The 23,183-nt window shown below is 50.5% G+C and overlaps 1 protein-coding gene and 1 pseudogene across 1 annotated transcript in view; both read right to left on the bottom strand.

The window, feature by feature from the left end:
* The window catches only part of CDH23 (cadherin related 23), a 430,582-nt gene that overhangs the window by 216,110 nt on the left and 191,289 nt on the right, over positions 1 to 23,183 (bottom strand). The window contains exon 9 of the mRNA XM_019624627.1: positions 22,695 to 22,773. Within this exon, the coding sequence (XP_019480172.1) occupies positions 22,695 to 22,773 (79 nt within the window). The remainder of the gene's footprint in view (positions 1 to 22,694; positions 22,774 to 23,183) is intronic.
* On the bottom strand, positions 17,599 to 18,111 carry LOC109371715 (10 kDa heat shock protein, mitochondrial pseudogene; annotated as a pseudogene).

Genomic DNA, 23,183 nt, shown 5'->3' with positions numbered 1-23,183 from the left:
GGTGTTTGTGTGTGTGTCCATTTTATTCTGGCAGCCCGGCCTCTAGAATTCCTCCCAGCTTGAGTGTCAGCCCCAGATGTCACATTATGTCCCTAGGCCCTGGCCCAGTGCCCCAAACCGAATGGGCGTTCAGAATGTTTGATGCGCGAGCCCAGCCAGACGGGGAGGGGTGTCCGGAGACGCTCACATTCTCGCGGCTCACACAGGCAGGAACTGCTGCTGAGTAAGCAAGAAGCAGGGGAAAGGGAAACATCCTTGTGTTTTGGGCCAGGGAGGAGAGTCAGCAACCAAAATCTTTTCAAAACCTCTGATGACTTTTTTGAGAAAGAGATGCCACAGGTCAGAGTTCAGGGTCCTTCCCACTGGGTCACCTCAGGCTGAGTGGCCTGGGGTCCTTCTCAATCACAGGGGCTGGCCTGGGCGACAGACTCCTGCTCTCGTGGCAGGAAGGCACTTGGTCTGAGAAGCTCCCCAGCACAGCCAAAGGGACAGGCACGCTATGGCATGTCCACTCCAAGCTCTGTAAATAGATACTTCTAGAGGATGAAAGGGAACAAAGGATCCCGCTGGAGACAGAGGGCATCTTTTGGGGGTGTTTTGCAAGCTTGAGACTCTCAGTGTCCACAGAAAAGAGGAAGTGAGCCTTTCGTGGCAGAAGCTCCTGGCACTGGCCCTGGCACCAAGCAGAGCCTCAGAGCCCAAATACCACCTCAGCCGAAGACAGAACAGAGGGCAGCTCCCCACCTCTGCCCAGATGTGCCCGCTCTCCCTCCCAGCACTGAGCCCCAAGCAATGCCAGCTGTGGCAGCCCCAGCCTGCAGCTCCCCCGTTAGAAGATGACTTATGGCTTTAATTCCCGAGGGCTGGGTGTGAGCCTTCAGAAGGAGCCAGCCCCACGGGGCTCAGGTCCTGCTGATAAGCACTGCCAAGTTGGCAAGGGTGGTCCTGCACGCTGCCACGCTGTCCCCCACTCTCTGGGTGATGACCTGGCCCTCCCTTCACTTCTGGGGTGCCTGTAGCCTGCCCACCCTGCTCTCAAGGGTGGGGTGGGGTAGGAGTGTGGATGTGGTGGGGGGTGCAGGAAGAGCAGCTCTGAGGCCTGCCCATTAGAGGGCTTTTCCTCGAGAGCGTGGCAGAGACACAGGAGGGAGGAGCTGGGGCAGGAAAGGGCAGGCCAGACCAGTGGGGGGATCAGAACAACAACCAAGCCCCCCAAAGGAGAAGGGCGGTCACCAAAGAAGTTGGGGGTGGTGAGGAAGAGTTGTGAGGGGCTGGACAAATGGACAGAGCCCGGGATGGCTAGCATGATGAGCATCCTGGATTCTCTCTCACCTGCTCACCCAGTGGCCTTCTAGCTGGTCTCCTTCTCCTCTTGCCTGCGCTCCAGCCCATTTTCCACCCAGCAGATCTTCCTGTGATCGTTCAGAAGCCTGACGCAGCTCAAGTTACTCTACTGTAATGTCTTCTCAGTGCAAATGGAATAATCTCAACTCTGCGTCCTGGTCTGCTAGACCCTAAAGGATCAGCCCCTGTCCAGCTCTCTGACCTCACTTCCTGTACCTAATCCCACTACACGTTAGCCTCATCAAACCTCTTTTTCTAATTTCTGTTTTTTTAGTATACCCAGCTCGTTCTGGCCTCAGGGCCTTTGCACATGCTGTTTCCTCTGCCTGGACCTCTTTTCCCCCCATAGCTCCACATGGCAGCTCAGGCCCCTCTCAAATGTCACATATTAAAGAGGTCTTCTCCAACCACCCCAGCTAGGTAGCTGTAGCTCAGTCATTTGCCATCACACACACACACAATGTTTTACTTTCTTGCAAGCACTTGTCACTCTCTAAAATTATCTTATGCATTCACCTGTTTGACTGTTTATTTTCTGTCTTCCTCACTAAAGTATAAGTTCCGAGGACAACAGCTTTATCTGTCTTGTTCATGGCTATATTTCCAGAAGCTGGTACATGAGAGGTACCTGATAAATAGTCACGAATCATCCAATTAGCTCAAACTCTTTGTGTTACGAAGAGGGACAGGACAGCCCCCCAAACTGCCCAGCAAGCTAGAGGCAGAGCCGATAGACCAAAATCGATTACCCTGACCTCCAGGACCAGGCCCCCACTTCCTTCCTCTCTCTCTTGCTCTTTTTGGGGTCAGTGAGCTGCCTGGCCCCGCCCTCAATCACAAAAGCTCCCTTGGGAGGCAGGCTCTAAGGACAACTATTGGTGGGCTTTGAGGAACCCCCACCGGCGGTGGACCTTGACAGTTTCCTGTATCTGAAGCAGCTTCAGGGCAGAGCAGGTGGGGAGAGGAAAGAAGTAATGACAGGAGAGAGAGGTGGGGCAGAGTAGTCAAAAGAGCTACCCTGGGAAACAGGTACCTCCCTCACTGCTCTGAGCTTTGGTTTTCTCACCTGTAACTTGGGAGGATTAGATTGGATGATATCTGGGTCCCTGTGGCCCGTGACAGGTAAGCCCCATGAAACTGGCTACCTCATGTTGGGAGAAAGATGGAGCTGTGATGGTGCCTGTTCTGTGACGGTCCCTCCCCGGCCCCAGGACCACCATGGGTTCCTGTCCCCAGGCCTGTGTTATCAATCTCCCTCCACCTGGAGAACTCTCTTAAATGAAATTCCTGTTGGCGTGGGGCCTGTGATATAACAAGTCACTCGCTTTGCCTGGGAAATGAAAGATGATAAGGCAGAGTTCCTGGGACAGAGGTGATCTCCATAAATCTGCCAGAGTGTACTGGGGATTACTTTGTGGGATTAATTATCTGTCCTTCAAACAAAGGCCTGACCTCAGCAATGGAGTGTCCCCAATTTGCGAAGGAGGGAGCACTGGGTGGCAGGGAGGCGGGCCCTGGGCTGGGAGGCAGGCCACAGGGCGGGTCAGGCTGCACAAGCTTGCATTTTAAGATTCCTCTCAGCACTTTCCTCCTCCTGTATGATCCTACACAGCTCCCTCCAGCCCTACACAACAAGTACACCTAGCTTCCAATGCTTTCTGCAACTTGACCCTTCTTGACCTCTCCAATAACCAGGCCTCATATCTGTTTCCAACCCAGGGCAACCATACCTCATATCCTCTCCTAGTTAACAGTTCTACTGCTCAGACTTGGGGGGGTGTGGTGGTGGTGGTGGGGGTCCTGGTACAGATGGGAAAGTTCTATGTACAGTGGATAGAATAAAAACTAAACTAGGTGCCAGTTTAGCATCTACTGCTTAACCAACCAGACGACCTGGAGTTTCTTGTGCTCTCTGAGCCTCAGTTTACCCATCTGCAAAAAGGGAACAGCACAGGCAGGGTTTGTACGTGACGAGGTTGTCATGACAACCCAGTGAGGCAGGGTGGCCCCGTGGAAGGCATGTAGATTTCAGACTCACACAGAGCTGCCACTTCTTGGCCCAGCACGACCCTTCCTGTTACACAACTTCCTGAGTCTGTTTCCTCATCTGTGTAGGGGGACATTGATAGTGCTTGCTGTGAGCATTCGATGCCACCTCTGGAGAAGGCCTTGCGTGACATCCCTGGGGATTCCATTGACATCCTAATTATGGCTGCAAGGGAAATGGGGTCATGGCAGCTTTCTGTTTTCTGCTCTCACCCTAGGCCAGTCTCTCCTCCCTGCTGAGCCCACACTGCCAAGCAGAAGGCACCACTCTTGGAGCCAGGGAAAAGCCGTGCTCGTCATGGGAGGGCTGCCCAGAGCCAGTCTCCACATCTGCCAAGCACCAATTAGCTGTTCTGAATCACAAGGGCCATGAGGGAAAGGCGGTCGGTAAGGCTCAAGTTCCTGGAGGAATAAGGAGGGGGCTGATTTCATGGTAGAAACGTGGATGTTAGGTGGTCATCTCTGGGTGGAGATGGCTGGGGTATGACATAAAGGTCCCGGATGAGGGACGTGGGTGACTCCGCGTCAACTGCTGGCCATGCCACACACAACCTAGGCAATCCCAGGCAGGCCACACCCAGCCTCCATGTTTCCATGGTTAAAATGGGGAGGCCATCCCTTCCATGCAGCGTTGTCCTGAGGATGGACAACTTAGGTGGCGGCCCCGGCAGCTGCTCAGGCCCTCATAAGCTCCTCAGGAAAAGATGGCTTCTTTCTGGGTTCGGAGAGTGACATGGTTGGGAACTGAGCAGGCCTTCAGGGTTCAGTGGCTGCATTCCAGGGGCCTGTGGACATGTGGATTCCAGAGGATTCAGTGATTACCATGATAAAGAGGGAGAGAATGAGACAAAGAAGGTAGATACTTGTGAACTCCTGAGACAAACAGGCATCAAAAGCCCAGAGGTGACACTGGCCCTGGGCATGGGGTGGGGGATGGTGGGTCAGAGAGAAAAATGGAGGTTGAACGGTTGGTGAGCATGAAAATCCTCATGAGAAACGGAACGGGGGTGACTAACCTGCTCCCATCAGCTAAGCAGACAAGGCAAGGCGGGTGGTCAGGGAAGCCTTAAGGAGGTGGTAAGTGGAAACATAACGTAAGGAGGGGAGGGGTAAGAAGGAATAAGCAGACCAGGTAAACGGGATGATGCAGGCTCCTCCCTGCTCCTCCTGTGTGTCCTCCTTTCAAGAAGGTGCCGTGAAAAGCAGTCATTTCCCCTGGATGATGTCAGTGAACTCGGGAACAACAGTACTTTACAGAACACTTACTATTATATATACCAGGCATTGTGTTGAGCACTACCCCCTTGTTGAGGCAGGTGTTTTTACCTCTATTTATAGAAGTGATTTGTTGAGGTCCTATAGGCAGTTGAACTTGGAGCCAGGATTTGAACTTGGATCTGTCTGATCCAAAGCTCTTCTCTGCTCCCTCTGCACACTAACCCAGGAGCCATTTCGCAGGGAGCACCACAGGTTCTTTTGTCCTGTGGATGGCATGTTCCATGACTCCAGATTGAGTCAATGTAGGGACAGACTCCATACCTCCGAAGCCTTTGGCCACTGTACTTATAGGCCAGAGGCTGAGGTAGGTGCTCTGAATGCTGGAGAAGATGAGAAAGAAACAGCAGAAATTTCCTGGGCCTGGAGTGGATGTAGGATTTAGGTAAAAGAGGAGTTTGCTTTTTCAGATCTCTTGGGTCCACCTACACCCCTTTGAACTACACCCACCTGACTGAACTTCAGATGTGATCTCCAAAACTAGAGCCCAAACTGCCTGGGTCCAAATCCTGGCTCTGACGTGTACAAGCTGAGCGGCCTTGGCCAAGTTACTTAACCTCTCTGAGCTCGGTTTCCTCATCTGAAAAGTGGAAACGATACTAGTACCTTCCTCATCAGGGTGTTGTGAGAAGTAAATGGGTTAATAGAGGTGAGCTGTTTAAAGCAGCCCCAGGCACATGATATTAATTATCCAATAAATGTTAGTGTTATTACAGTGAGGTTTTCCTCCCCACCCCCACGATTGTACCTCCTGTCTTCGCCCCAAAAAGCACCAATTCTAGTGCTTTGCTGAATGTCCCTGTGTGTGCATGTATTTATTGTTAAATGCCCACTGTTGCTATTGATTTTTTTCTTTAACTTACAGACATGGTCTTATGCTCTCCCATTTCATTTCTTCTATCACTCAATACTAGGTTTTAAAGATTTATCTATTTTTCTGTAGGTGCATCTATTAAGTTGATTCACATGAAATTGCTGACATTCGACCATTTTTGACTTACAAAAATGGTGATTTCATGTGATTGAACCTAATAGTATGTGCCTTCTCACCGATACAGGGTATTCTTTCACATAGGGGTTGGCAAAGCTTCTCTGTAAAAGGATACAGTAAATATTTTATTTTATTTTATTATTTTTAAAGATTTTTATTTTAAATTGGGGAATTGCGGGAGGGGGACAACGTTGGGGAATCGGGGAAGGGGAATAGACAAGTTGCTGTCCTTTTGTTCTTCAGTCTAGTTGTGGAGGACATCCCTTCACTGGCCCATGTTGGTATTATCATTGTGCTCTTCCCGGGTGAGGCAGTTGCTCACTGGCCATTGGACGGCCGCTCACGCTGGTGGCTCACGGCAGCTCACGGAAGCTGCTGGCCGCTCACGCTGGCCGCCAGCCACTCACGGTAGCTCATGGCAGCCCACTGCAGCCCACGCCGTCGCCGGCGACCCACGGCAGCCCAGCTCCAGGTCAAGTTGCCATTCACCATCTTAGCTGTAGAGGGCACAGCATCACTGGCCCCATGTGGGATCCGAACCGGGGCCCTGCTGCTCAGAGCTGGCGTCCCAAGCCAACTCTTAACCAATGCACCACTCGGCTGGCCCTACAGTAAATATTTTAGACTCTGCAGGCCAACGGGCAAAACTGAGGACATTGTGTTGGTACTTATTTAACAAGAGAGAAAATTAACTTCTACAGAAATTTTTGATGTAATTATAACTATAATAATAATTGAGCATGATTTTTTGTAATACAGGTCTACTGGTGAGAGGAATGGAACTTTGGTGGTGGGGAATACTATTTCACTTAAGTGTTCAAAGGTAGTGCTTACTGCCATCAAATCAGTGGTAAAAAAATACTCATCTTTAAAATCCATTCTTAGCTGGTAGACCACATAAAAACAGGCAGCCAGAGGACCTGGCCCACATGCCTATGTGGGGTGTGATGAGGTTGCCATTTGCATTTCTCTGATTTCTAGTCAGTTTCAGCACCTCTACATATGTCCACTAGCCTTGGGTTTCCCATTCTGTGAATACCCTTTGCCTGTTTTTCTATTGAACTTCCCAATTTTTTCCTATTAACTTATAGGAGCTCCTTATATTATTCTAAACATTAATCCCTTGTTGGCTTTAATTGTTGCAAAAATCTTCTCCCCACATGTCATCCATTGCTAACTTTGTCTATATATTGCTACTGAATGGAAAAGTCTTTGATATAGACCATTTTTTATCTGTGCCCTGTGGTCTTTGGGTCCTAAGGAGTCCTTTCCTACTACAAGGTCACAAAGATATACCCCACATTTCCTTGTTGAGTTTTATGGTTTACCTTTCACAGTGAGGCCTTTAATCCATCCACAGTCCACCTTGGTATATGGTACGTGGTAGGAATCTTGCTTTATTTTCCTTCATATGGAGAGCTAGTTTTTCCAACACCTGCTACTGAACAAATCACCTTTCCCCCATTGATTTGTGGCGTCACCTTTATCATATAACAAGTTCCCATATTTATACATGGGTTTGGTTCTAAGAGCTCCGGTCTGTCCCATTGGCCTTATCTGTCTATCTTTAAAAGTGTTCTAGATGAATTTGGGGCCTGCCCCACTCAAGGCCCTGCAGCCCTCTTGTGTACCAGCTGCCTGGGGTGACACCATCTCAGGCTGCACACAACCTACAGCTTGTGGACACGACTTGTAATGATGAGCTGACCAATCTGACCCCATCTGGGGAAATTCAGAATTGGAACGCTAGCATATGGAAATGGTTGACAGCTGAGACAGAAGCTGAAAGGATATTTCAAGGGGTGCCATGATGGAGAAAAGGCAGGATGGCCATCATGGGCCAGGTGAGGTCATGAGGGAATCAGTGGGATTGACATAGATGAGGGGGGGCAAATGCTCAGGGAGGGTCAAAGATGCCACCGTAGGCTGAATAACGGCCACCAAAGACATCCAGGTCCTAATCCCTGGAACCTCTAAATGGTACCTCATATGGCAAAAGGGACTTCGCAGGTGTGATTCATTAAGCATCTTGAAATGGGGAGATTATCTACCCCCTAGTGGTAATCATGAGGGACCTGAAAGCAGGAGGCAGAGAGGATTTGATTACAGGCAAGAAGGAAAAGGACCAGGGAAAAAGCGACTGACGTGATGCAGCCACAAGCCAATGAATGCTGGCAGCCACCCACAGCTGGGAGAGGCAAGGAACGAATTCTCCCCTGGGACCTCCAGAAGGAACCAGCCCTGACAACACCTTGATGAATAAATTTCTGTGGTTTGAAGCCACTGAGTTCGTGATGGTTTTTACCGCAGTCCTAGGAAACGAAGACAGATGCTATAAGAAAGGAGAATGCATTTGAGCTTGCTGTCCAAGTTCCTCGTCCCAGAAGACCCAAAACTGAGGAGGGGGTGCCCTGGATTCCTGTAGGAACCCCCAGCCTCACAGAAAGCCCCTTTTTCTGAGCTTTCTAAGTGCTCTCGGATTTTTGGAACCACAGATGCCCTGAAAGGACCAATCCACACTCCTTAGCTTTGACTCTCAAGATCCTTCAAATCATCTTCCACCTTTCCTCTTCTGCAGGCTCGTTGGCTGACCTGCCACCCCTCAGACCCCTCATGAATAGCCTTCCCTCTAGGCCTTTGCTCCTGTAGGTCCCTCCTGTCTGGGATGCCCTCCCACTAGCCCACCCATCTGTCATCCCAATGGCAGTACCAATAATAACGCCCTGTGGGCACCAGTGCTTCCCCATTTCCAAGGTGACTGCATTGATAAACTCCTGTCCAATAGAGGGCTGGTATTTCCTGAGTTCTTGCCTGGTGCCAGGCCTGTTCTGAGCACTTCACATGTATTGATGTGACTCTCGGATGAGCTCTGTCATCCCTCTCATTCTACAGGTAAGGAAAGGCTCCAGTCAGGTTTCTCCTGGGTCAGCTGTGCCCAATCTTTGGTCATTTGGATGCCATCCTCCTAATTTTTGCCATTATTTGCATGCAGCTTGTATTATTATTATTTACTATTTTTCTTTATTTTGATTCAATTTTGCTTTTAAACACCATTCTAAAAGAATCTATGTAAGAGGGGATGAACCAAATGGAGACAAAGTGTGCTGGCCGTAAAGAGGGTGATTGCAAACTGGATAAAACGAGCCTGTGTGGGGAGACTTTTAGCTGCACTCGCTTCACATCTGAAGGCTCCGGCGGGCTCTCTTTTTGGTAAATGGCAGGTGAGCCCAGGGGTAGAGAGGTGTTAAAGGTGTGCGCGCCCACTGGACTTTCTCTTGGACACACCTGACAATGACAGAAATTCTGAAAGAGAGTTGAGGAGGGAATAACAGTCTCACTGTGTGACTCGATCTTATTTCATGCCTCACCCGTGTGCCACTTAAAAAAAAATCCTCTCTCTGAGGAATCAACATCTGGGTGAAGCTGCTTCCCAGCCCCAGCCCCAGCCCCTGCCCCCAGCACTCCTGGCCTCCCCTGATCTCCAAGGACTTACTGACGGCACCGGCCGTTCAGCAAATGCTGTGTAGCTGGATGAGCAACGTTTCATATGCTTACCTCCCCAGCAAGCTCTCAAGCTTCTCAATGGAATGGTTTTCCATTTCCAACTTCCATCCCAGAGGCTGTCTCCCCAAGACCACCAAGTGTGGAAGCTGGGGAGACTGGCTCATCAAGGCCTTGCTAAGCATCTGCTGAGTCATGAACGGGCAGCTCTCCTGTCCCTGCAGATGTCTAAGAGGACTGAGACAGCACCCCAGGACTCCCGTCCTCATTTGCAAAGTGCTCCCTTAAGTCTCCACTAACTTGCTCCGTGGACATGTACGAGTCCCACCATCATTAGGAACCCATCACTGGCTCCTTTAAAATAACCCTTGCTCTGCTGGATGTTGTTGTGAAGTGCCCTTTAGCCTCTGCTCTTACTGATTCAAAAGCGCTCCACAGACGCAGGCCTCACAAACTAGCAGCAGGAAGGCTGGGAGGGGCAGTGAGCTGGAAAACAGAGGCAGCCTGATTCCTCCCACTTCCCCCACAAAAGAAACTCCTTCTGGGGAAGTGGGGGTCGGGATGGAGCAAAGCCCAGCAGAATAAGACTATGAGCAGTAAATTCACTCCGTGTCGGAATGTTTGTTCACTTCAATCAATGTCTGAAAAATATCTGCCTTGAAATCTCTGTTTCCAGGATATTGGTCAAATATTTGAAATGGGGGCAGCCAGTTAATTGACTCAGGCAGAGCATCTGGCAGTGAGGCAGAGGGAGAGGCAGCGGGGGCACAGGAAGACAGCCCAGCCCAGAGCTGGGTCTGGTGAGTCCCAAATCCGGGCAGTCCCATCTGGTGCTCAGGGCAGGGTTGGGGGGCAGAGAGTGAGGCCAGTGGCACTGGAGAAGTGTGGGTTCTGGAGCCACCCTGCTCACCTCCCCACCGGCCATGCGACCCTGGACAACTGGGACTCAGTTCCCTCATCTGTGAAACGGGATAATATAATAACAGCAGTACTGAGCTCATGGGGTTATTGGGAGGATTAAAGAGTTGATGCAGGTGAAGCATTTCAATCTGTTCCGAAGCCCAAGAAGTATTAGCTCCTACTGCTATGTTTTTATTCCTCGGTCGGGCATTCAAAGCTCCCCTAGTGAGTCCCTCTCTAGTGAGGACTAGAGAGGAGGGTCCCCTGAATGTGTGCTCACACCCTGCCCCCGTGGCTAGTGACTCCTCTCTTCCTCATGGTCTCCCCAACTATCCCTTGAGGCTGCCTTTCCTGACCTCCTGAAGTATCTGTTATATCCGCCCTGCTTTAGGCTTTCATGGTGAATTACTTGTGCAGTTGGGTTCTTCCTGGAACCTGTACTGGACACGTCTGGTGAACGGGTGGGTGGGCTTTCAGAGGCTGACATTTTGGCTAAAAGAAAGGTCCCTTCCCTTTCTTGTTTTAAATTGCCTTAGAGCATGCTCTGTAGGAGATGGAACTGGGGCGGGTGTCATGGTGTTCTCGTGGCCCTGTCTGAGCCCTACAAAGAGAAGGACTAAAAGCTGGATCTAATGGGAAGAGGCGGAGCCCATGGCTCTGCCCATGACCCATTTTATTCTAGGGTCATGGCGTGTCCAGGGGATGCTGGGCCATTCCAGGGGCCACAGGGGGTGCTGACAGCAGGGGTCCGGGTGAGTTACCCACCTCCAGCGACTTGGTACAGGGGGTACCCACACGAGGTCAGGGGCAAAAGAGCAGGTCAATTAGACAGTACATGGGGGTTGCCTCCCTCCCCACCTCACAGTGGCCCCTGCAATACTTGGGGATTTTACTGAGAGAGGAAGTCTAAGGTTTTGCAGGCAGAGAGGACAGACACGAGCAGTGACATTTGTATTTTTAGAGATTCCATGACCACCTCTACGCTGAGGAGCCCTAGTATCTTTTCTTATTTGTGCTGGTTATTAACCAGATCATAATTTTTTGGATAAAGCCTATTAATGTTCCCATTTTACAGATGAGGAGACTGAGGCACAGACAGGGGAAATGAACGCTCAGGGTCACCTGGGATGGGAGCCAGGCTGGCGGTGAGAAGTGGCTGTGACTAAGGCTTCTCCACTGTCTGTCTCTCCAGGGTGCCTTGCCCATAGCAGGCACACAATAAATACTGATGACATGGAAACACAGACAGAAATGTAGGTGCAGATGTCAACATTTTCTTGTCTCCCCCGGGAAGTCATGAATCAGAGCTGTGTGTGGGTGGGAGGCGGCCGATGGGCTGAGCTGGTAGAACTCCATCTGCTTCGCTCACCCTCTCGGTAGGACACCGCAGGGCATCTCCCTCCTGCGGCCCCCACCCCACACTCTCCTCCTCCTTCCTGCTCTGGCTGAGCGGAGCCCACGGAGACTTGGAACAGCAGTGCAGGGTTGTGGGTGACTTCAGGCTTAATATCTTTGTAACCATATTGCAAAAGGGCAGGCCTAAGACTGTGTCTTACGCTTAATCTTTCTCTTTTATTGCTTTTTCTCTTGTATGATTTAACCTTGCACCAGGTATCAAGCTAGATAAATAAAAACTTTTATTTCAGATTAGCCCCGGCTGGGGGCTGCTTGAAAGCTGAGCAGTCATCCAGGGCGTCAGATGAAAGAGGGAGCTGGGAATCTGAGCTGCTTAGAGGGGCTCATCTCAGGTTCAAAGCCCCCCAACGATATCTGAGACCTTTTCTGAGGTGGGAGAGACAAGATCTGCCATTCGCACCGCCTGGGGAGGCTGAGGCAGGCAGCTGAGGTCTCCCTAGTCCAGCCGGCCTTCCTGACCCCTCTTCCTAATGGCCCCTCACCCCAGTTACCTTCTTGTCACCCCAGTATTTCCCTCCTGGTGCCTAACACAGTCTGTAACACACTGCCTTTGCTGACTTATTTATTATCTTTCCTCCCGACTAGAATGTGAGCCACTTGAGGCAGTGATGGTGGGTTTCGCTTTACAGTTGGTCCCCAGGGTCTAGCATTGGAGCCTGGCACATACTGGGCACTCAATCAACATTTGTTGGTTAACTGAATGAATGAATCCTAGGGTTCTAGCCTAGCACACAGATCAGAGGGTGGACACAAATCAGTTGGTTTCTTGGCAGAATAATAAAAGGTGGCAGAAAAAAATGTGGGTTTCGGAAGCAGGAAGACCTGGATTTGAATCCTGGGCCACCACTTATGAGCCATGTGACCCCAAGCGCATTTCATTTGCTGTCTGAGTTTTCGCTTCTCTGTGAAACGGCTCTGGCTAGCCACCTTCTGGGGCTGTGGTAGGGGTGGGAGACGATGCATGCGGCCCAACGCAAATTCTCACTGCTGTTCAGAGAGAGACATATAAGATGTTCATAGCAGCAGGGTTTGTAACAGCAAAACTCAATTCATACACCCATCGACAGGAAAATGGACTACCTGTAGTATTTTCATGTAACAGAATAATATATAGTAATAAAAACGGACAAATGATACCTATACCCCCCTCTCCCCAAAAAAGGATAAGTCTTAGATATATAATATTGAATAGAAAACACAAGTCTCAAGAGACTATGTATAACGTGTACTTTTTAAAATAACGTGCAAGGACAACTAAATCCAAGCTATATGTGATTCATATAAATACTCGTACGACAAAATATTTTTAAGAGCAAGGGAATGAAAAAAATGCAAGATTCAAGAGGGGCTGGAAGAAGGACCCAGGCAGATATGAAGTATGGGTGACGGCCTAGCTCTTGGATAGGCTTGTGGGTTCACAGGGGCCCACAATATTATGAAAAATTAATAATGAAACTAAGGAGGGCCACACATGGACCTATGTTGATCATGGGCTAAGAATTATGTCAAAATCAGTTCTGTATGCCTGAAGTGTGCCCAAGTTAAAAGAGAAAGAGAATGCAAAATAAATGGTGGCTAATTTAATAATTCTCCAAAGGTGTCCAAGCCCTGGGAAGTCCAATAACAAAGCAATCATATTAGAGATGAGGAAAAAATGGAAAAGAACCAACTTTTAAAATAAGACAAATGCCCATTAACATAGGGAAACAGATTAGACTTTCTCCTAAGCAACCTCTGGCCATGAACTATTGGGTTCTCGGAAAAGTCATGAAGCATTTTTGCAACGAAAAACATAGAAAAAATATGCCATGACTTTTCCAACAACCCAACAGAATCACCCGCATCCCCTGAAAGCAACCTCAGCCGTGACTGTCTGCCAGCCCTCAGGCATGTCTGAAGAGAAGGGGGACCCTAAGTGGAGCTGAGGTCCATTCCCTGCCCAGCTGGAGGGGTGGACTCAAGATATAGCAGAAGAGGTTCTGGTTGGGCCTAAGGGGGAGGTCTTGGGGTATTCCCACAGTACATGGGGCACCCAGAGGGATATGTAGTGTCCCAAGCAAGGGCCAGAGACTCCTGCCTGTGCAGAGGGTGTGGGAGAGAGGACGTGCAGAAAGGGAGGGTCTTAGGCCGTGTGGCAGTGAAACATCTTCAAAGTCCATGACCACTGTTATTCACGGGAAAGAAGCAAAAAGGATGTCATGGTTACTGACAAAGAACAGACAGAGCCTCATTAAAGGAAGGAGGAAGAACTAGACTCTGGTTTCTCACAAAGGAGGGCCCAGAAGAACGCAGTTGAGGGTGAGAAAAGGATCAAGGGGGAGAATGAAGGGCTTTCTGTGGTTCATCAGGAGGAATGCAGTGTTGGTATAATATGTCATCATTTGGGTATGGTGGTGGAAGAGAACTGTAAATAACATGTCAGTGTATTTGTATAAGTACATATTTAAAAACCCTCCAGAAACATTGTCCATAGATATTTTCAGAAGAAGAGTCATGAAATGCAATGGGATAAACCTTGGGCACCTTCGTTCCCGCTCTAAAGAGAATGCCTATCAACTGCTAGAGGCTGCTGGAGGGCTGGGTAAGAAGAGCTTGGGGCCCGTCCAGGCTCAGGGGGAAAGTGTGCGGGGATCGGCTAGTGATGTCTGCCTTGGTATGGGAGTGGGAAGTCTGGCACGTGTGCTGGCATGGGCCTAGGCAGTCACAGGTGTAAACAGATCAGCTTTCCTTATAAATATGCCCCTTGCTGCCTAGGCCACCCCCAGGACCCCAGAAACCTAGACTCAGAGGTGAGAATCTTCTTTGTCTCCTATTTCCTGCACCATCTATTTCTAGTCCATCACCAGAGCCTGCTGACTCCTCCTGTCCACAATGACCTGCCTAGTCCTCCCCTAGGCTGGCGCCATAGCCTGTTAGCCGACTACTCTCATTCCAGTGCTTCTAGTTCCAACCCTCCAGAGCTCCCAGGAGACGAATCTTCTGATGACTCCGTGTTCACCCTCCCCACTCCCAGCCCCACTCAAGAACCCACTTCTTTTGCCTTCTATGCCCTCTACCAACTGGCCCCACCACCCAACTCTGACCTGCCCAGACTTATACCAGGTCACCTCTGTGCCCAGCCAGACACTCTGAAGCTCCCGGGCCTCCCAGGCACCCACTGTGCTACCCTACAGGGGCCCTAGTGTATGTGTCAGATATCCGAAGTCCTGTTTTTCCCGAGTTTTCACTTCTCTGGGGGTAGAAAAATGCCAAGCAGCTTAATCACAAGGGCTTTGATGTGTTTCAAACAATGGCCTCCTGTGATAGCTGCCCCCCACCAGGTCCTGGCCAAGGGGCCCGATTCAGTTATTGGCATATGTGGGGGGTGTGGGTTTGTGTGAGTCTGACTGTATCTGATTATTCTGCCTCTCTTCACACACTCACACACATGCAGCTTTCTCTTCAAAGCACTCAGTGTATTTTCAAGGGACTGTCTCACTTGGTAGCATTAAAATGAAAATCCAGAGTGGCAAGTGAGGGCTTTGTCCCTCACTAACACACCTGGGCAGGTCCCCCAGGGTGACTGGGGGTGAGACCACAGCCTTTCAAGTGGGGAGAGAGAGGTGTTAGCCCTGATACTGCTCACCTATTCTTTCTTGTAGGCCAGTGTTTCTCAGCCTTTCTTTCATTATCCCACCTCACCACCATTTGAGACATTTTTTTCCTAACCGCTTCTCCATCACCTACCTGAAATTTCAATACCACAGATATAACATATCTGTATGTATATCTATGCTTTATACATAAAAAGAGTAAGATATTTTTTCACCCTCAGAACAAATTTTTGCCCCTTGGTGGTGATTTCGTCCCTGTTGACAACACATGTTCTTCCAGACCAGTGCTTCTCAAAGTGTGGTCCCCAGACCCATAGCGTCAGCAACCCCTAGTCTCCGCCCTCAGAGTTTCTAATTCAGTAGATTTAGGGTAGGGTACAAAATGTTGCATTTCTAATAATTCCCAGGTGAAGCTGATGTTGCTGGTTCAGGGATCATGTGCTGAGAATCCTGTTGTCATGGAAACTGGGTGTATTCTGGAGTCCGAGAGACCTGGGTTCAAATCCCTGTTCTTCTGCTTAGTAGTTGTTACCCTGGGCCAAACTATGTAAACTCTCTGAGCCTTGCTTTTCTTGTCTACAAAATGGAGTAACTGTCTCCCTCATACACTACTGTGAACACGGCAGGCACCCAACAGATGGGGTTCCCATCCCCTCACCCTGGGGGTCGTGGCAGAGCTGCAGAAGGCCAGGGAAGCAGGTTCAGATGGAGAAAGGGAGGTGGGCATCACGGTGTGGATGACGGGAGAGCTTAGGCCTCTTCCACCTGCCAAGAGGATGGTGGAGTGATGTCAGGACCGAGGTGGGGGCTGTCCTGCAGGACACCGCAGGAACTCATTCTCCAAATCCTCCCGCCCCAGGTGGCAAGGGCCCTTCTGGCACTGGAGAGGAGTTCATTTAGCACCAATTATAGGAAGGAGAGGATCAAATGACAGAATCATCAGTCTAGTATTTGTGGAAAATGAAATTCTTCTAATGTGGGGGAAAGCATTCAGACAGCATCAGAACCACCTGGAGGTCTTGTTGAAACAGTTTTCCAGGCCCCACTCCTGAGTGTCTGACTTAGCAGGTATAGGTGAGGCCAGAGAATGTGCATGTCTAACAGGTTCCCAGGTCATGCTGCTGGTCCAAGGCCCCCACTTTTGAGAGCCATGCTCCACAGCCTCTGGTAGATGATCTCCCTATGATGGGCGATTCAGAAAATATGGAAAGTTCCAGTGCTTGTGGGACGATGATGTCAGGACAGAATCCTGGGCCTTCAAGCCCCTGGGGCTGACTGAGAGAAGCCCTCAACCTGGGCCCCTGTCCATCCGGGCGAGCCTGGCTTGGCGGCATATCAGAGTGGTCACAGCTAGCATACAGGTTTCTGACTGCATGACACCTGCTTATCTCCACTGCATCCTGATGGGTGGTAGGCAGGAGAGAAAATGCCTGACACCTGTTGAGGGCTTACCATGCACCAACCTGTGATAGACACTCCCCCAACGCCACTCACTTTATATAATGGTCTCAATTCCTTTTATTTTGACGACTCGGTGAGAAAGATACTATTGGCCCCAGTTAAAAGATGGGGAGATGGATGTCACAAAGAGGTTTAGTCACTCAGTCAAGGTTACTTCACTGAGAATAGAGAATGCCTCTCTGAAACAAATAGTAGTTGGAGGTTAAATTAAGCAGCTTCCCTGCTCAAGGGGTCTTTAAAGGCATCGCAGACCAAGGGCCCGTTCTGGGCTCTTCCCTCGCGTGCACCACCTGTCTTGTCCCACCACCGACCTGTCAATTCAGCCCCCTCATCCTTCTGTGGGTGCCTGTCTCGGTTCCCCCACTGTGCTGGCCAGCTGGGGGACACTAAGGGCAGTCTCCTGCTGCCTTGCTCGCTCCCTTCTGCCCTCCTCCAGCCCAGTGGCTTCAATCTGACCACAGTGAGCTCCGTACACTGCATCTGACTATGTCCCTTCCTTGATGCACTGGCTCCCTGCTGCCCTCAGGGCCCAGGCCTGGTATTCTCCTGAGCTGGGCGTTCCACACCCTGCGTGGCCAGGCTCTGCCTCCCTCTGGGGCCTCCTCTCACCATGGCCTCCCTTGCATGTTGCACTCACCCATGCTGAAGTACTGCAGTTCCAGGAACGTGCCACGCTCTCTCCTACTCTCAGAGCTTGGTGCACACTGTTCCTTCTGCCTGCAACAGACCCTCCTTCCACAATCTTCTGCTAGTTCCTGCTCATCAGTCAGTGGGTGCCTTAGATGCTCTGTGAGTCTCCCCACCCTGGTGATGGCTGGGGGAGGCGGCCCCTCCCATGAATTCTTTCTTAGTTCTTACTACAGATATTTTCTTTTTTTTTAATTTATATATTTTTATTTGGAGATATATATTAGTACAATGAAACTCAATTTTATGAGATACTGGATGTCATTAGTTTAGATATCATTAGTTTATTACAAAAGAGATACATGGAAATTATTTATACGATGAGATTTTAGAACTTAGTGGAATGGGCAGCTTCATGTGATGCCATCTCAATAGTGATTTATTTCAGTCCACATGCTCTGCAAGAATGTCGCCGTTGCTAAATAAGAAATAATCCTTGTCGCCTAGAACTACTTCAGTGCCTCCACATTCTGGAAGAAGAACTCGATCTCCAACTTGCCCGCTAACTGGTTGATGCTCTCCATCCTTTTCTACGGAGCCCGATCCAACAACTACTGTGGCTTGAAATACCTTTCCTTGGGATTTTTCTGGAAGCATAATGCCTCCTTTGGTTATAGTTTCCACAGCACTCCTTTAAACTAGTAATACTCAGTCAAAGAGGGGAAGAAACTTTCTAAATGCCTGTCCTGCCAGGACCCCGGCTGCCTCAGTTTGAACTCTGCTCTTGCGCCGCGCCCGCAAACAGAGACCTATAGTCCAGCCCCTATTAGGGATATTTTCAAACCCACACAAAAGTAGAGAGGATGGTCTAACAGACCCCTGGGAGCCATCAGTTCATGTCAACAATGATCAACACAGGCCTGGCTTCTCTTCACAGGGTTTTACCTACCAGGGCATCGTAGTCTGTCTCCCCGGTCTCACTGCAAGTTCCTGAGGCTGAGACAGTGCTTCCTCCCCCCTTTCCGACCCCCTCCCCAGCCCTCAGGACAGCAGCATAGGTCTTGGCCCAGAGAAGACCCCCAATCCACAGTGGGTGGATATCAACAGTCCCCATTAGTAGAGCACTTACTATACATTCAGTCCTTCTTCTAAGTGCTAACACATCTTAGTTCACTGACTCCTCACAGCATCCCTGCGAGGCATGGCCTATTATTTCTTCCATTTACAGATTGGAAAACTGAAGCTCAGGTTACACAGGGGGTCAGTGGGAGAAGGCAAACCAAGGCTATCTAACTCAGGCACGAAGCTGCCCATAGAGAGAAAACGCGAGCCTCATGTGTTATTTTGAATTCTCTAGTAGCCACATTAAAAGAAAAAAAACCCCAGTAAATTAATTTTAATAATATGTTGTATTTAGCCCAGTATATCTAAAATATCTCAACATGTCATCAATATAAGACACTATTAATAAGATATTTTGCAATCTGTTTTGCATACTACATCTTCAAAATCCTGTAGGTTATATTCACAGCACAGCTCAATGCAGACTAGCCACATTTCAAGTGCTCCACAGCCACACGTGCAACGGTATTGGCCAGCACAGCTAGTGGTCACCACCCTGGCCCCAGAGCCTGCACTCTCAACCACTTCTCTAATTAAATGAGTGAAGGGAGAAATGAGTGAATAGGACTCCCAAGGACCCTTGGCCCTGAGCTTTCCTTCATAATTAATAATGCTTACTATTTTATGGCCCTTTAGAGTCTCTCTGGCACCATCTTATCTGCCAAGGGGACTATTAACCCTGTTCCCTGGATGAGAATGATGGTGTTAAGAGGGGCAAATGCCTTGCTCAGACACACTGCTGCAAGTGGCAGAGCTGGGGCTAAAACCCACAAGTCTGGACTCTAAGACCAGTGCTCTGCAGTGAAGTGGGGTACAGCTGCCCCCTGAAGCGAGACTGTGTCTGTCTGGCAGAGGGGGTGTCTGCTCAGACCACAGGCTGGGCTGGCTACTGGGTTGGGAAGCTGCAGAGCCCTGTTTTGGCTGGTCCCCAGAGGAAGTGATGCCCTTGGTGAGTGGCAGGACAGGCACAGGCCCAGGGAGAGGATGGGGCCCATGCCAGGTCCGCTACGGGAAAGAACCTTGTCATTCTTCAGTCTCAGTTTGGCTACGAGAGGCTGAGAACAAATTGATGGCAATGAAGCCATAACTTACCTCTGAAGGCCTCTTTGTTCTTGGCAAAACAGAGGGGTCATTAGTAATAGGAAAAGCGCTGTGAGAAGACATAAATTCCCCCCACTGCAGGGCTGATACACAGCCCAGAGGGGCCAAGGACTCAGGGTGCCGGACGGGATAACCAGGTGCCACGGATCGCTGTGGGCTCAGGCCTGTGTCCACCCATGTGCTGCCTGAGCCACCTCCTGCCCAGGCTCTGGAGGCGCCTGGAGACACCTGGAGACCCAGTCACCCACAGTGGCCTTCAGGACTCGCACCTGGCTCCAGGGGTCCCTGAGGCCCTCAGTTCTGTCTTTCAAATGAAAACGAGTCCAGAGCACCTAGAGCTGGAGCAGGCTCCGCTGGGCACTCAGGGCCAGCTTGGGGCAATTAGCATGAAGATGCCTTTGCAGGGTGCCCTTTCTCCCTGCTTTGAGCCAAATAAGCACTGGCCAAAACTCCCAGGAAAAGGCCAGGACTTAACATCGTAGGAGAGGCCGGAGCGTGAGGCCAGACACTTTGCAGACAGTATTCTTTGCAGCAGTGTCTACGCTGGCTGAGGGAAGTAGAGACGAGGCCAAGTCCTAGCCTTGAGTTCACCTGCTCCCCTGGGGACTCTGCCCTCCTGCCCATCTGCCTGCTAGAGGCTCACACTGAGCCTGGTTCACAGGGAGACCATGCCAGCCCAGGGCTAGAGGAGAAGGGTGGGCAGGAACAGGTGGGTGGGCAGCCAGACAAGCCAGGTGCTCAGGATGAGGAGGGAAGGAAAAGAGAAGGACGGCCCTTTCCTCAATCTGTCCGAAAGGATTTGGGTGGGGTTAGGTGGTGACAAACATGACGACCATAGCGGCCACCCTGCGAGTTTGGCCCAAGTGCTATATTACCAAGGATGGCAAATACGTGCCACTGGCGGGGCCAATCCATTTCCACACTCATAGAGACTCTACCAATTAAATACCGCGCTGAGCCCATTTGGCTTCATGGTCCTCTTCAGGCAGCCATTACCCATCAATCAAAGTTGGCATGTGAGAGGAAACCCATTTGTCATCCTTTCTAAAAGCCCTCAAGGCACATCCGTGCTGGCAGTGGGAATTCTATATAGCTATGTTAACTGCTCCAGGCCTTCCAGAAGTTTCTGCCTCCTGCCCCCACCTTCAAACACATCCCCTACCTGTAGTTTCACATCCTGGCTCTCCCTTCTCATCTTGTTGTTTTGTATGTGGGAACCAGGCCCAGGAGAGCACCTCCCTGGAAATCCCACAGGACATTGCCCCAGGCAATTGTCCCCAGACTCTCAGCTCCAAGCCCAGCCCACACACTGGAGGCTCAGCAGCTCCACCTTCTAGCCTCCTGCTCCAAGGGACCGGTGTGAGGAGGTAGAGCTGGCGGGGGCCATCTTTGAAGGCTGGAGAGGACCTGAGAGTCTGGGGCTGACAGCCTGATACTCAGCAGGGACCTAGAATGGACCAATGCCCTTGAGGATAGCCTCCCAGTCACTGCAGGAATTTTTCATCTGGCCACAACCTCAGGCCAGGCCCTGGCTCCCTGCTCCCCACCCCCATCCATGCTGGGGTGTGTCTGGAACCAGCTCAGAGGCAACAAGATGAGGAGATACTCCCCCCACCCAGCCAGGTGTCCGCTTCACGGCGCCACCTTCTTCTGGCCCCTGGCCTAAGGACCGCCTGCATCTGAACTACCTGGGGTGCTGTGAGAAAGGACCATGCCGTTTCATCCCCTCACCTCCCCAGTGCTACAGAATGAGAATCTCCGTGGGTGCCAAGGACTCTGCGTTTTTGGTAGGAGCCCCCAGAGATTCTTGGGCAAACAGCAGGTTTGAAAACCCACTACTCTAGAGTGACATTCATTCATTCATTCATTCAAGCGTACACTTATTCCACAAGGACATGTTGGGATTTATACTGTGCTGGGCGTCAGAATGGGGAAGTGGGGTGGGGAGAGCAGAGACCCAAACCTATGCTGCTGCTGTTTTGCACATGAGCCGGTCTGACATTTGCTCTAGGTCCTGGGTCACCGGGCTTAGAGGCACAATAATAGTCATGCCAGCAGCTGCAGGTCATAGGGAGCCTGTAATACCCTGATTTCCAAGGAGGTGAGGGGATCTCCCTCCCACAACCTAACCCCCAGCTTTTCAAGGGTAATATTAGCTGCCAGCAGTGATAATGATAATAACTAATACTGACAAAGTACCTTACATACATTAATTGAGCTCTTCACATATATTAAGTCTTCTGACTTTTGAAACACCCGAGGTAGGTACTCTTATTGCTCCCATTTTATGGATGAGAAACTGAGGGATAGAGGCCCACCCAATACAATATGCGCAAGACTCCATGCTCTGTGTTCTTGATCACTACATCTTGGTGTCTTTTGAGCTTTAGGGAGAAAATGCCCCCCAAATGCCATTGCCTGCCCTCAAGGTTGCGATAGGGAGGGGCAATAGGGTGGACACTGGCCTAGTGGCCTGCCATCCTCCTGGTCATCAGTCTGGTCTGCCCAGATGCACCAGGGTGACCCTTCACTGACCAGTAGGCAGAGCAGGGAGGCCATGTGTGGGTAGCGGTTGGAGGGCAGGGATAGAGCCAGCATCTGTGTGTGCGCGAGCAGCTTCTCAGGGACCTCTCACCAGCTCCCTTGCTCCAAAGCCACCCAGCCTCGGAACAGTCAAATGGAGCTGCTATTTCATCAGTCTTTGGGTGAGGACATAGGTCAGGGATCCTATCACCCAGAACCTTGTCTATAATCGGCCACTATTCTGTTCAACCAAGAAATCAGGTGGGAGAAGAGGGCTTCTGTGCCTGCCCTGCTGCATTCCAGAGGATGCATACATTTCCAATGGTCAGAAATGTGAAAAGAACATGAAATCAGCTGAAGGTGCAGCTCTAGTCATTCTAAAATGATGTCAAAACTGCTACACTTTCATCAGGTAAGAAAAGGACAAAGGAAACCCAGAGCTCTACAGGAGGCTATATGGGAGACACCAGTGAGCCAGGCTCAGAGCTCCCAAGTCCCCAGGTGCCTCAGACCTTGGACAGTGGCACACACTCCTGTCCCCCAGAGCCACTCAAGTGGCTCCCAGACACCTTAGCCTCATCCCCAAGCTCTTCTCCTCTCCCCTGCTCCGTCCTCCTTCATGCAGTCAGTCCCTTTCCTGGGTCCTTTGACAACAGTTATCCCTGGGGACAGACAGGTCCTCTTATATCACTGTCCCACCCACCCACGGACCTCTCTTTAGCTCCAGAGCCTGACACTCTTACAGTGGTTCTTTTGGGGTGGTGGATGGGGACCATGGACAGCCTAAGCCTTACCTGAGACGATGGTGTAGCCAATCCCTCGGGGACGTCCTTTATCTTGGTCAATGGCAGTGATAACGCGCACAGTTGTGCCCTGGATAGGAAAGAGAAGGGACTTGAGTTTGGTTGCCCAGATCCCAGGCTGCTTTCTTTCTTTGTAGCCGTCTTGTCTTCCACAGCTTCCTTCCCCAGGTGGAGACCCTGCTGCAAGGCCAGCCTAGGAAACAGGTGCTGAGTGCTCAGGCCTCAGCTGCTCCCATCATCCCTGGGACATACACTGAGGCCCCCAGGCAAATACCTGCGTCCTTTGGAGATGCCCAATCTTGTTGATATTCTCATTCCTGCTTCCCCTACCCATTTCCTCTCATTCAGTTGAACTACCCAGGAAAAAAGAGCTGATGGAGGAGGGAGGCAGGGAGACAAGAGATCGGGTCTCCATCTCGACCAACTATCAAATTGCTGTGTGATCTCAGGAAGGTTGCTGCATCTCTCTGGTCTCAGTTT

This window comes from Hipposideros armiger, unplaced genomic scaffold (assembly GCF_001890085.2).
Source record: "Hipposideros armiger isolate ML-2016 unplaced genomic scaffold, ASM189008v1 scaffold_15, whole genome shotgun sequence".
In the NCBI taxonomy this organism is placed as follows: domain Eukaryota; kingdom Metazoa; phylum Chordata; class Mammalia; order Chiroptera; family Hipposideridae; genus Hipposideros; species Hipposideros armiger.
This window is presented reverse-complemented; position numbering and strand designations above follow the sequence as displayed.